At 50.6% G+C, this 14,644-nt stretch overlaps 1 protein-coding gene across 1 annotated transcript in view; it reads left to right on the top strand.

Moving 5' to 3' along the window:
- The first annotated feature begins 927 nt into the window (after positions 1-927).
- The window catches only part of LOC130032841 (neuronal acetylcholine receptor subunit alpha-7), a 73,191-nt gene continuing 59,474 nt past the window's right edge, over positions 928-14,644 (top strand). Inside the window, exons 1-2 of the mRNA XM_056124436.1 lie at positions 928-1,093; positions 1,305-1,444. Of these exons, the coding sequence (XP_055980411.1) occupies positions 1,039-1,093; positions 1,305-1,444 (195 nt within the window). The 5' untranslated portion in view covers positions 928-1,038. The remainder of the gene's footprint in view (positions 1,094-1,304; positions 1,445-14,644) is intronic.

Raw genomic sequence — 14,644 nt, 5'->3', positions numbered from 1 at the left:
TCTCCTGCACTTGTGCATCCTGGTCTTGGATTCTGCTGGTCCTCCCTGGCTGGGATAAATGCTCCAGGGCTGAGCTGAGATACCTCCCCGTTCCCGGTGGTCAGCCGCAGGGCCCCAGCTACAGGCAATCCTTCCTCCCGCAAAGCTATGTATCTCTTTATCTTCTAGAACAAGATTTAACCCCTGACTTCTGATCATCCCCCCTCCCCCCCCCCCCCCCACACAATTTGGGGCTTTCTACCAGTAAGGAGTTTGTTTAACTTTCAGTTTTTTGGGGGGAATGGGGGGTGGGGGGACAGGCACACCCAGCCATGCTCAGTGCTTACTCCTGGCTCTGTGCTCAGGGATAACTCCTGGCAGTACTCGGAGGACCATGTGGGGTGCCAGGAATTGAACCCGGGTCGACAGAGTGCAAGGCAGGCGCCCTCCCCATCTCTACGAGGGCTCTGGCTCTCAAACTTTTCAGTCTTTGGGCATCAGAAAAGATATTCAAGGAAAACCCCGTCTGGAAGACTCAAGCTGGGGACCCTCCAGATCACCCAGGAGTGGAGGGAGGCAGTGGGGAGGGGCAGTTCCCAAGCCCATATGGGGGCGGGGGTGGAGACACTTCGGAACCCGCTGGGGCGCGGTCCCCAGGATTCTGGCACGGTGGAGGGGTGCAGGGAGAGATTCCCATCCTTTACAACCTTCCCGGTTGGAGAGGGAGACGAAGGAGCGAGGGGCCGGCCCGGGACAGCGCGGGGGCGAGGCGGGCGCGCGCGCCGCGCCGGAGGGAGCCCGGCCGAGTCGGGCGCGCGGGCGGCGGGGTTGGGGGGGCCTCGGGCGCTGCCCCCCGCGGCCGCCTGCAGTTCCCCGCGCGGCCGGCGGCCCGGGGGGCGGAGGCGGGGCCCGTCACGTGCGGGGGCGCGCGGGGGCGCGCGCGGGGCGCTTGCCAGGCGCCAGGCGGGCAGGGGAGGTGGCGGGCGGCCGCGGGCGCAGGCCGGGCCGGCAGCAGGACACGGGCGGCTGGGGTGCGGGGGGATCGGCGCGGGGACCAGCATGCGCCGCTCGCGGGGAGGCGTCTGGCTGGCGCTGGCCGCGTCGCTGCTGCACGGTAGGAGCCTCCGCGCGCTCCGCAGCCCCGGGGTCCCGGGCGCCTTTCGGGGGTTCCTTGGAGCGTCCCTTTCGGGGCTGGGGTGGAGGAAGGTTCTGGGGACTCCTGGCCCGAGTGCGCTGCGTGGGGCTCGGGGCGCGGGGCGCCGGGCACAGGGCGCAGCCCCTTACCGGCCTGCCCTGAGCCGCGCGCCCCCCTTTGCTCCCCAAAGTGTCCCTGCAAGGCGAGTTCCAGAGGAAGCTCTACAAGGAGCTGATCAAGAACTACAACCCCCTGGAGAGGCCCGTGGCCAACGACTCGCAGCCCCTCACCGTCTACTTCTCACTCAGCCTCCTGCAGATCATGGATGTGGTGAGTCCCGCCCGGGGACCCCGCCGGAGCGAGGGCTGGGGAGGGGTCCGCGCCGAGGGCTGGGAGAGGTTCCCGGCGAGAGCTAGCAGGGGTCCGCGGAGAGGGCTGGGGAGGGGTCCTGGGGGTGAGGAGGGACTTGCTCGGGGTTGACGTGACGCGGGACCCTTCTCAGCTGGGCCGGAGTGGTGACTGAGCTGGCGCGCTGTTGCGTGCCTCAGTTTCCCCAAGGCCCGTTGCCCCGCTAAGGAGAAAGCCAGTGCCGGCCACCTGTGCGTGGGGACTTCAGGACAAGAGAATGGGTGTGGGTATGTTTTAGGCTCCCCCACTCCTCAGCCCCGAGGAGGCGACAGTGCTGGTGGAGCTGCTTTGGGGAAGGGGCTTGACTGTGTCTGGGCCGTTAGTGCAGGCAGAGTGCCTGGTCCAGGGCGTTTGGACGTTTTGCCATCTGTTCTGATGCTGATCAGGATGCGAATCTCCAGATGAACCCCGGTCAGCTTCTGCTGGGACCACGGCAGCCCCCACCCCCGCCTGCAGCCTGATTAGGCACAGCTGTAAAACCTGGAAGTTTCTGGAAGTGCTTTTTTTGTTTTTCGTTTTTGGACCACATCGTGGGTTGTGGGGGACTCTGGGACGGGTGTTGGGGGTGTTGGGGTCCTGGGGATCCAACCATGGTGGGACACGTGCAAGGCAAGTGCCTTCTGGGTTGTACCGTGTCTCTGCCCCTGGGAAGTCTCTGTTCAACGCCCACACCACGCACATGCACATGCACACGAGGCTCTGAATATTCAGTTTTCACGCCTGTCCCTCAGGGAAACAAACGCTTGGCAAGCAGGTGGAACTCCTGATTCCTGGCTTTCAGAGCTGAGTTCGCAGGAGGCTCTGGACTTGGTTCTGGGCACTGTGGGCCGGAATCCCGGATGTCCACTGGGTTTTGCCCGCGTGGCCTTCGGAGATTTTCCCACGTGTTGAAATCACGGGTGTCCTGCCCTGACTGCTGATGAGGACAAGAATGTGGAGGCTGCTTTCTTTTTTTATCAGTCGTGATTTCTTTTACTTTTTAAATTTTATTTATCCACTATGAAATTACTACTAAGTTATTCATAATTGGGCTTCAGGCATTCAGTGTTTCCACACGGAGCCCTTTGCCAGTGTCCCCTCTCAACCCCCGCCCCCCCACCCATCCCTTCCTTTGCTTCCCGCCCACCAGTCTGCTTCTGAGAGCGGTGCTTTTTGATTTTCTTGTATGTGAGTGTTTGTGCTGTGCTTGACAAGTCCCGATGCTGGTGGGGTTTCAGACACACATTTCACTTCCAGCATCACCTCCAGGGACGCTGCCCTCTCTCACTCCTGTCCCCAGCCCCTCAGCGGCTCTCACATTGTTTCCATTGCCTTTGGGTGTTCCTTATTCCCTGTGATTTTTTTTTTTATGCCTGCATGTGAGAGATCACGCTGTGTCTTCTGTCTCCTGGAGGCATCTCAGAGGGGTCACGAACCTAGTCCTGGGCATTTTCACAGTGCCCCCTCCCCTGTCCTGGTACCTCGACTCACCCTGCACCCCCATGTTGTCAGTGTGAGAGGGTCATATCAGAATCCTCCCCTCCCCTCCCCAACTTGGAGCACACAGTCAGACATGCTCTCTGCTGAACACTGACCATGGCCTGGCATGCAGGCTGTGGAGACTTCTCTCTCCACCCCTCCTCTCCCCTCCCCTTTCTCTCCCTCTCTCTCATTCTCTCCTCCTCTTTCTTCCTCTTTCTCTCCTCTCTCTCCCTCCCTCCCTCCCTCCCCCTCACTTTCTCCCTCTCCCTTTCCCTTCTCTTCTCTCCCTCTCTCTTTCCACCCTCTCTCTCCTTCTCTTCTCTCCTCCCTCTACCTTCACTCTCCCTCCCTCTCTTCTTCCCTCCCTCCCTCTTCATCTATCTCTCTCTCCCTCTTTTCCTCCGTCCCCATCCCTGTCTCAGGTGCTCAAGGGGTGCAGAGTCCACTCTGCCCTCTACCAATCTGACTGACTGGTTCAGGGGTGGGGCCTGGTGCTGCAGTGACACTGGGGCCAGGTGGGGCCGGGTCTTTGCAGGTTCAAGGCTGCACCCAGTCCTGTGCCATGTCTCTGGCCCAGGCAGTCTCTTCCAGAGATGTGTCTTCTCTCTGCTCTGAGGAGCTGCTGCTTCTTCCCAGCCCCTCTCCCCAACAACCCCTTCCTAGTCTCTCCTACCTGGATAGCCCCTTCCAATCCTCTTTCCCCTGCCGGGACAACCTCTTCTCAGTGCCCCCCTGCCCATGAGATCGCGCAGGATCAGGTTTGAAGGGCTTCTTCCTGGAATTTGGGCATGAACTAGGGGCTGCAGGAAGAGAGCGTAGAAGAGAAAGTGTATTTGCAAACCCCACCTTGTCAGCTTTGCAGATATACCTGTCATGAGAGTCGGGAGCCCAGCATGTCAGGTGAAGATTCCAGGATGAGACACCATGAAGGAGCCAGTGGTCAGCAGCAGAGGCAGAGGCAGGCAGAGAGGGAAGGAGGCTGGCTGGCCAGCATGCATCAGGACATGCACTGAGCTTCCCGCCAGGAATGCTGCCAGCTCCAGGAGGCAGCCCGTAGGAGGTGTCCTTGCTTCTCCTGTTCCTGGTGCATGGAAGGAGATTTAGATCCACCTGGGAACTTTGTTTTTGTTTTGGACCCCACCCGGCTGTACTCAGGGGCTTCATCCTGGCTCTGTGCCCAGGGATAACTTCTGACATAGTATGGGGAATTCAGGCAACGCCAGAATCAAATGGGGGAAGGGGATGTGTGCCTGGTCAGAGCTTGACCCCTGTACTCGCTCTGATCCCTCTCTATTTTCTGAGTTCTCTGGTTCAGAGGCCACACCGGGTGGTGTTGGGGGCTGCTCCTAGTTCAGTCCTCAGGGGTAGTGCCTAGGAGTGTGAGGGGGTGGAACCTCAGCTCCTACAGACCGCGGCTACCTGCCAGCTCCATCTTGGCAAGTTTGGGCATCTTTGTGAGGTCACCACTCAGGCCCAAGATCAGGAAGATGCAGCCTCAGGCTGTGTGTGTGTGTGTGTGTGTGTGTGTGTGTGTGTGTGTGTGTTGGGGGGGAGTGGCTGGGTTGGGGAGGGAGCAAATCCTCGGCATCTCCTGCTGCCTTTAGACCCACTTAAAAATTATTTCTTAAATTGAATCCAATGAGATACACAGTTACAAAGTTGTACATAGTTGGGTTTCAGTCATACAATGTTCCAACACGCATCTCTCCATCAATGTATATTTCCCAGTGTCCCCAGTTTCCCTCCCCGCCCTCGTCTCCCCCCCCCCCCCATACACACACTTTAGAGTCACTTTTGCAGAGCAGGTCAGCTATGCCTCCAGTCAACCCAGCGTGCAAGCCCCCAGAGCCTGAGGTGGGGAGAGAGCTGCTGTCACAAAGATAATGGGACTCATAAGTTCCCCAGCTGGGCATAGGTGGTCTGGCTCTGAAACTAACCAGAGTTTTACAGCCAGTGGCTCAGTGTCCTCAGTGACCCGCCGAGGCCTTCCTGGGACGTGTGTAAGGTAGCCTCAGCCAGAGGCCAGGTTTCCGGGACCAATTCAGTTCCCTGCGCCTTTGTCCACCCCCGGACAGGGGGGAGCTCTTCAGCAGCCCCATGACCCTCCAGATCTCGGTGTGGTTCTCTTATTGGGCCCACAGTTCCCAGCAGGGGAGAGAGGTCAAAAGGATGCTGCGGACTTCTGCAGAAAGATCCAGTGCCCTTCCTAGCTGAACTCTCCACCCAGTGATAGTGCTCGGCTTATGGCCTGGGCTGGATTCTTGGAATTCACAAATGGAAAAGGGATACTTTGCCCTCTGAGAACTCACGGTCTGGCTAGGGAGACAGACAGGCAGGCTATGATCCACATGACCTCAGGTGAAACAGGATATAAGTGATCATAAGAGTATACCAGTTACCAGGAGGGGAGATGGTTATTCCCAGCCCTGGGGGCAGGAAGTGGTTTCCAAGGGGAGTTGTTGAATATGGGCACGGTTTTGTGGATTAGAGAGAGTTGCAAAGACTCTACGTGGTGAGGGGAGGAGGTGCCAAGAGCTGAAAGTGGGGTTTAGGAGAGCACCCCATCGGGGTGAATCTATAGCACCACCCCCTCCCACTGGCCTTTGGCTAGAGATTTTGCACCAGACTTCTCAGGATATTGGATGGGTTTCTGCTTGTTGGATTTTTAAAGAAGGTGACTGGAGGAATGACCAAGTGCGTCAGACCTTTATAGCCCCCTTGGGTAAGAATTTGATTCTCGAGATACACCGCAAGATCAAGGCTGGAAATGACACAGGGATAGGAGATGTCAGTAAACTCAGTATCTCAGCTCCATCCCCCCCACGAGCCCCCCTCCCCCCCCACCCCAGAGCTCAGATTTGATCCAAGCTGCTCCCAGAGGAAAAGACAGGACAGCTTTACAGGGCTTCATGAAGCTGTAACTTCATCGTGCTCTCACCTCTGTTCCCGGAAACAGAAATAATCCAAACCAGGTTATTGGCACTCAGAACAAGTTTAACAGATCAGAAATAGGTGTGTGTGTGTGTGTGTGTGTGTGTGTGTGTGTAGGGAGATTTGTATTCATTTTATTGTTATTATTTTAAAAATGTGTGTATGTGTGTGGGGGGGCTTCATATGGGGTCCAGGGACTCCAGGATCTCACCAGAGAGTCTCATTCAACCAAGCCATTGGGTCTTGGTCTCATTCACCAAACCATTGGGCTAAGGATGCAGTGCTGATTGGGTCTGGCCATGCCAGGGGCCTCCAGGGCTACTCCCGGTGATGCTTGTTCAATCAATGGTACCAGGGATTGATATGTAGGTGAGGCACATAGTAGGCACCCCTCAGCTACAGTCCCATCTCCCAACCTCACCCTTGCCCCCCCAACTCAGCTCAGTCCTGCAGATGAGGCCTGCAGTTCTGATGCCGTTGGCCATGGGCTCTGCCTTGATGAGGTTTCTTCATAGCCCATATAGAGAGCACATACTTCTATTTTCTGGTTGTCCCAACAGACAACCCTCATTGTGATGCCCTTCAGGTTCATCCGCCGAGCATCACGTGGCATGATTTCTGCTTTTCTTCCAGCTGTGTCGGATTCTGTTGTGTACGGGCTTTATATATTCTTGACTCTTTCATTCATAGTTGGGCACTCAGATCCCTTCCCAAACACTGACTCTTGGCCCGAACACTGTGGTTACCATAAGTGTGCAAATATCCATCACATTTGAGTTGACAGTTTTGTGATTTGGGGGGAGAGGCCAAGAAGTGGTATCACTGGGCTATATGGAAGTTCTGCTCTTTTTGTTTGTTTGTTTGTGAGGGGCACATTGGGTGATGTTCAGGGCTCCCTCCTGCCTCTACTCTCAGAGATCACTCCTGGAGGGGCTTGAGGGACCATCTGGAATAGGGGGAATGAACCTCGGTTTGCCAGGTGCTAGGCCTGTACCACACCCACCGTACTATCACTCCAGCCTCTATTGCTTGTTGAAGAAATCTCCAGATTCCCACAGAGGCAGAAGCAGATGACATTTTCATCAGCACTAAGTGAGAGTTCCTACCACACCCCTGCTGAGAAGGCAGATTTTGAATAGAGAAGCAAGGTGCTAGCTCTGGGCTTTGACACAGGTCAGTGTGTGGGAGGAAGAACTAGAGAGAAGAACCCAGACATTTGGGACAGAATGATTGGAGGCATGCAGAGTGGTCAGGTCCCAGAGACAGTCCAGGCAGACATGCCATGATGTATTGCTGTGCAGATGAACTGCGTGCAGGTAGTCAGATAAATTTGCTCAGTGGAAGTACCTAAATTATCCCTGAATGCATCTTCTGACTTTGGGTGATTATTAATTTACTTCATGGGCTTGTAACTGGGCGAGGAAGGAGATAATATCCAAGAAATCATGTTGAAGTGATGTAAATGGAAGGTTGTAAGCTGCCAACCCTTTCAATAATATTTCTGCTTTATTCGTACTGCCTCATCATCCACGGACCCTGCTGGGCCAGCTCACTGTGGATTTGCATAAAGTTCACGTGCACACTTGGGAAAGCATGTACGGAAGGAAGGTATTTAAAATGAATCATCTGCATCTACATATAATTTTACACAAATGAGCAATGCCTGCATGGGTTTCAGAGTTTGGAGTCAAGATTCAGCCTTTTAGAAACTTTAATTCCAAGCCAACACAATATTTGTGCCTGTGGGGTTCTCAGTGGCTAATGGCAGGTTTTGTGTATGTGTGTGTGGGGGGGGACGAGATCATCAGGACTTGTGGGTTCTCGGAAATCTAATGGGGTCCACGTTTGTGAGACTTAGAATTAGTTTATTATATTGGCCTGAAAATTGACTCAAGTTTTAAAAAGACTGAAACTCTGAGTTCATATTAACAAATACATACTGTAATAGAAGGACTCACCTGAAAACAGATAAAGAAAATCCAAGGTCCAACTAAGTCACTAACCATGTTTTCTAGAAGTGATATAGCTATTTTGTTTGTCTGTGTTCAGGCCTTATTCTGGTTCTGTGCTCAGTCCTGGCTATAATTCTCTCTCTCTCTCTCTTTCTCTCTCTCTCTCTTTCTCCTCTCTCTCTCTCTCTGCAGCCTGCCTTCTCTTCTCTTCTCTTCTCTTCTCTTCTCTTCTCTTCTCTTCTCTTCTCTTCTCTTCTCTTCTCTTTTCTTCTCTTCTCTTCGTGGTAGTTCTTAAAATGACAAACATATGTTTCATACAAGAAACCAAAATAAAGCACAGATAAAAAGGACTTGAAGGGTGGGGAAGGAAATGCCCATAATCACCCTCCTCCAGGAATTCTGATGAAGCTAAGCTCTCTGTAAATGTGGAGAGGAACATTTTAAGGCAAAAAAACAGAGTCAAATCATGCCACATGCTTCTCACCGTATTAACGGGCGTTAATTTGAAAGTGACACAATTAGGCCAAGTAGTAAACACATGTGAGTTTGAAAATGCATCTTCTTCCCTCACCCTCACCAAGTCTCCTCAATGCATATTTAATTCTCACTCCTATTTTTATTTTAGAAATGGTTTAAAAGTGTACACAAATGATTCATAATGTTACTTCTAAGCCTGGTTACTTTTTAATTTTGTCACAGACACTTTGGTGAATAATGGGTGGCAATAACCTGACTTTTTTTTTTTTTTGGTGACGTTGTTTAATTTTGGGTCACACCCAGCAATGCTTAGGGCTTACTCCTGTCTCTATGCTCAGGGTTCACGCCTGGTTGAGGCTCAGGAGACCATATGGGATGCCAGGGATTGAATCCTGGTTGACTACATGAAAGGCAGGTACCCAACACGCTGTACCATCACTCCACCCCCAAACCTGAGGGTTTTAAGGAAACAGTTTTCTTCTCATTGGAAGTTGGTTTTGACCCACCTCCAGGCTAAGGGCCCCAGCAAACAGATCTGCATAGTCCTGCCTTTGGAGATGCCAGACTTCCATGCATGCATACTTGTCTGCCTCAGTGTTTGTCTAAGTGGGTGACTCTGTCCCCCTACCAGGGGTGCTGAAATGATGGGATGCAATCAGAGGGCATTATCTATTCTCTCAAAGAAGGTAGGCTTTTACCAGCGAGCTAGGACAGACTTTAAGGTGTGTGCGTTGCATATGCTGAGCCCCTGTTCAATCCCTATACCACACGGGCCCCTGAGCATTGCTGAGTGTTGCCCTGGAGGTGTCTATACAATGCTGGGGTATGTGGGGGGGGGTTGTCCTAGGGGATCTCCAGCTCTGCAGGGCCCCAGCAGCACCATATCCCAAATGCTCACTTTAAAAAAAATTTTTGGTTTTTTGCTTTTTGGGTCACACCCAGTGATGCTCAGGGGTTCTTCCTGGCCCTGCACTCAGGGATTATTTCTGGCAGTGCTCAGGGAAGCTGAGGATTCAACCCAGATCAGCCACATGCATGACAACCACCCTCCCCTCTTTACTAACACTCTGGCCCCCATTGATGCTCGCTTTGAACTGCGGGCCTGGTTGTCAAGAGGATCCCCAAACCCCCCTTGACAAAATCAAATAAATCAAAATAGAACAGAGAGATTTCTGGGGGTGGGGTGGGGTGGAGCACTGAGTGATTTTTTTTTCTGCCAAGGATGGTAGATGAAAAAGTTTGGGAATCTCTATTTAGGGCATAGAGAGAATTTTCTAGCATTTCCCCTTTCGTCGATGACCTCAGACTCCTGTTTGGTCCTCCCAGCTCTCAGCCCAGGAGACTAAACTTCCTGCCCTTCAGACCCTACCCCCCTGTAGTTTCCATCTCTTCGAGTTCAGCATCATTGCTTTTTTCCCCAGTTCTCACTGGAGGCTGCTTGATGGTCACCAAGTGTAACTGGGCAGGAGCAAAGCTGAGATTCCAAATGACAACTTTAGTACAGGCCTGTTTAAAATGGATCTCTGTTTATGATGGCAAAAATTGCAAACGTTTTTACTGCTGTGTGATACTGAACGTGTCTGAAATGCCGATCAGTAGCGGGGAGGACTCAGTCACTATCAAGGAAGGAATCTTTCTTGGAAACACTGCCTTTTCAGTTCTCCCATGGAATATTCCCTGATGGGCTCCTGGTGCTCAGGACTCCCACTTCACCCCAACATTCTGTGAGAAGGGAGGGAAGTGGTCTTGTTGTGTGATTGCCAGTGAGACACTAGCATCAATGATGAATCACGACCTGGTCATGTTTCTTGGCTTCTCAGAGAAGAAAGTTCTGGGCTAACCTTCAAACCAAAGCTTTTCTTGCTAATTTCCTTCTTCATGCATAGCAGTCACCACCCACCTATTTCAGTCCCCCAGTAAAAACCTGCAGCTAGTATAAAACAGTGTGATAGAGGCATATCTGTGTGTAGACATGCGTACGCTTCTGGGATGGTGTTTCATTGTTGAATGATTTTGTTTTTGTTTTGAGGCCACACCTGGTGGTGCTCAGGGATTACTTCTAGCTCTGGGATCAGGGTGATGCTCAGGGAACTCTGTGCTGTGCTGGCGCTGGAACCTGGGTCAGTTGCATGCAAGGCAAGTGCTCTCCTTGCTGTTATATCAATTTTTATAATTGATTGAACTTCTGTGATTTCCAATACTGTTGATGATGGTTTTCCATGCTCAGAATTACAATACCACCCTCTCTCCACAATTGCTCCCCTCCCTCGCCCTAGGGCTCTCTCTCCCCCTCATCAGCATGACTGTGTAGATCAGTTCTCCTGTTGCGTTGCCTTCTCTGTTGCTCCTTTCTGTACCTAAGTGCCACTGATGAGAGAGATCACACTATCTGGATCTGTTCCCTTCTGACTGACCTCACTCAGCATGATCTTGACTATGCAAATGGCATGATTTTGTTCTGCAGATCATCAGAGAAGACGTCTTAGAAGATGCTAACTCTGTTTCTGGATGCAAATACTTAGAAGTTACAGCCCCAGCCAGCGAGGGCCAACTCCTAGAAAGTCAGTCGAACTAATTGGCTGAAACTAACAAGATTATATAGTTGTCTGAACTCTGGATTAAAAGTCACATGAGCCATCCAGCTCTGAGTATGACACCAGGTGCCCAGTTGGTTAGAAGTCGGCCTGTCTCTGGTGGAGGTGGGGCCAGGGAAGGCCCTAGTTGTTGTCTTTGATGAAGGCCCATTGTGACAGTCTCCCTGGGGAAGTTGACATATATGGAGGGAAGCAAATAGTAAACATTTCCAATCTTGGGGTCATAATGATGGTATGTAGATTCAAGAGAGGGGGATTATGGATAAGCATACGCGCACGTGTGTGTGTGTGTGTGTGTGTGTGTGTGTGTGTGTGTGTGTGTGACAGGAGGTGATAGAGGGAGGATAGAGGGGGGAGAGAGAACTTTGAAATTTCAGAATTGTAAATAATTTTCTAATTGAACAAATCTGTTTGTTTATTTTCCCACATTGGACTTTGCTCAGGACTGATTCCTGGCTCTGCACTGGGGTTACTCCTGACACTGCTCAGGGGACCATATGCAGAGGCCTGGATGGAACTCGGGTTGGTTACAGTCAAGGCAAGAGCCTTACTTTGTACCATGTTTTGAACAGATCTTTTTTGTTTGTTTGGTCTTTGGTCCATACCAGGCCATGCTCAGGGCTGACTCCTGGTCCTGTGCTCAAGGATCACTTCTGCTGGGACTCTGGGGACCATATGGGGTGCTGGGGATTGAACTTGGTTTGACCTTGTGCAAGGCCTCCCCTCTGTTTTATTGCTCTGGCCCTGAGCATTTCTGTTTGAAGACGCTCACCCCAATCTATTGTGTGGGAGTCAGTGGTTGGATTAAGCAAATAAAATAGCTTCTTGATTGCTGGTCAATGTGATAAGCTCATCTTGCTAGGATTTACCATCGAAATCATGCTTCAGGAAGCCTGAGTGTGTTCATACTTTTCCATTTAGATGCTGGATAGAATTTTGAAGAAACTTTGAATACGCCAGTGAACTCCCAGACTTAAATTTTATTTTGGAACTTACTCTTTGAGCTTTAAACTTCTGATTTTCCCCCTTTTCACACATGGCAAGGCTCTGAAAACCATATGGGGTGCCAGGGATGAAACCTGGGTCAGCCACAGGCAATGCAAGTGCCCTACTCACTGTAATCTCTCCCAGCGCCTGAATAGTCTTATAGAACCTGCCTTCTGAGATCCTGATGTTAGCATTTCTGGCATACACATTTGTCTGTTTGTGCATGCATGCGCATATGTGTGCACTCAGAGGCAGGGCTGGCTGGATATGATGGCTTCGCTTTCACTTTTCCAGATGAAGCCCCTTTTTACAGTGGCCCTCCTCTTGAATAATCTTGCCAGCTGCTTAGGGAACATTCTCACGGGGTCCAGGCTCACCCACCTTCAGAGCTGCACAGGGAACATTCTCACAGGCTCCATACTCACCCTGGAGCCTGGCATCTTAAGCTTTCTGACATTTGTCATTCTGGTGGCATGCATGCCATTACCTTTTGATTTTAATCGGCAGTTCCCTGATTGCCAGTGAAGCTGAATGTGTTTTCATTTCCTGATTTCCCACTTGACTCTCTCCTTCGAGGAGTGCCTTCTCATGGTTCTTTCTGTTGGGGTTTTGGTGTTTAGGTTGAGGTGGGGTGAATTTATTATCCTTGTGGAATTTTTCTGGATTATGAATTTGAGGGATTCTTCGCCAGAGATAACTGCACACCACTTCACTTGTCTATCTCCTTTTCACGTGGGGCTTCCTTTTCCTTTCTGGTAAACTTTGAATCGAAATAAAATATATTAACAGATAAATAGTATTTTGCTTTAGTTTTTTTTGTGTGTGAGGGTAGTTTTTGGGCTATACTCAGTCGTGCTCAGGGGCTGCTCCTGGCTCTGTGCTCAGGCTCTTTACTCCTGGGTGTGCTTGGGGCAGGAACCATAAGGTTCTGGTGATCAAACTGGGGTCAGATGCATATGAGGCATATGCCTTAACCCTGTACTAGCTCTCCAGCTGCATAGGAGTATTTTTTTAAATTGTATTTTATTTTATTATTTCTTTTTTTAAAAATTTTTATTAGTGAAATACCATGAGGTACAGTTGTAGACTTACAAATTTTTGTGCTTGGGTTTCAGTTATACAATGATTGAATACCCATCCCAACACCAGTGCCCATTCTCCACCACCACCAGTCCCAGTATCCCTCCCACCCCCCATCCCCCCATCCCAACCCTACCTCTGTGGCAGGGCATTCCCTTTTGTTATCTCTCTCCTTTTGAGTGCTATGGTTTGCAAAAGAGACATTGAGTGGCAATCATGTTTGGTCTATAGTCTACTCTCATCACGCATTTCCCATCCTGAGAGGAACCTCCCAACACCCTTTATTTGGTGCTCCCTTCTCTATCTGAGCTGCCTTTTCCCCTAGCATGTGCGGCTGTCCTCAGAGCCATGGAGCAATCCTCCTGGTACTTACCTCGGCTATTCTTGGGTGTTAGTCTCCTATTTTGTTACTTTATGTTCCCCAGATGAATGCAATCTTTCTATGTCTGTTCCTTTCTTTCTGACTCATTTTGCTTAGCATGATACTTTCCATGTAGTACCACTTGTATATGAATTTCATGACTTCATCTTTTCTAACAGCTGCATAGTACTCCATTGTGTAGATGTACCAAAGTTTCTTTAACCAGTCATCTGTTCTCGGGCAGTCAGTTTTTTTTCCAGATTCTAGCTATTGTAAAGAGTGCTGCAATGAACAAACAAGTGCAGATGTCACTTCGACTATACTTTTTTGCCTCTCTGGGATATATTCCCAGGAGTGGTATTGCTGGGTCAAATGGGAGCTCAATTTCTAATTTTTTGAGGATCGTCCATACTGTTTTCCAAAAGGGCTGAACCAGTCGGCATTCCCACCAGCAGTGAAGGAGGGTCCCTTTCTCGCCACATCCACACCAACACCGGTTGCTTTTGGTCTTTTGGATGTGGGCCAGTCTCTGTGGTGTGAAATGATATCTCATTGTTGTTTTGATCTGCATCCTTAGGAGTATTTTTTGATCAACAAAAATTCTTTATTTTGGGGCGGGGTCATGTTTGGGCCTTACCTGGTGGTGCTCAGGGCTTACACCTGACTCTGCTCAGGGATCAGTCCCAGAGGTGCCTGAGGGATCGTATGTAGTGCTGGGCATCAAATTGGTGTCAGCTTCATGTAGGCAAATGCTTAACCCTTGTACTGTCTCTCTGGCCCTGAATGGAAATTCTTAGTTTTAATGTAGCCCAATTCATAAAGTATAGGTGGTATAGAATATAAGAAATTGTGTTTAATGCTTATTATGTTGTATTTTAAAACTTGGCTCATGAACGGAGTTTTCTGCATTTTAGGGGCTACTTTGTTATGTCTCTATTTCACTTTTCCCTGGAACCCTTATGTGATTATTAATGTTTTGAAATATACTTAAAGGCTTGTTGGTGGAATGAAGGCATGACTGTGGGGCTTTATGAAGATGTCATATTATCCATGTCTACCTCTGTTTTTTTTTCATGGTTTTGGTTTTGGGACCACACCCAGCTGTGCCCCGAGCTTACTCTTGGCTCTGTGCTTAGAGATCACTCTGGGCAAGGCTCAGGGGATTGAACCTGGGTTGGTTATGAGAAAGGCAAATGCCCAGGCCACTGTACTCTTGCTCTGACCCCAATCTCCGTGGACTTTTGAGCCAATGGGCATGTGTATAACGTGGAAGAAGGTG

The sequence above is a fragment of the Sorex fumeus genome, unplaced genomic scaffold (assembly GCF_029834395.1).
Source record: "Sorex fumeus unplaced genomic scaffold, SorFum_2.1 ptg000051l, whole genome shotgun sequence".
Classification (NCBI taxonomy): domain Eukaryota; kingdom Metazoa; phylum Chordata; class Mammalia; order Eulipotyphla; family Soricidae; genus Sorex; species Sorex fumeus.
This window is presented reverse-complemented; position numbering and strand designations above follow the sequence as displayed.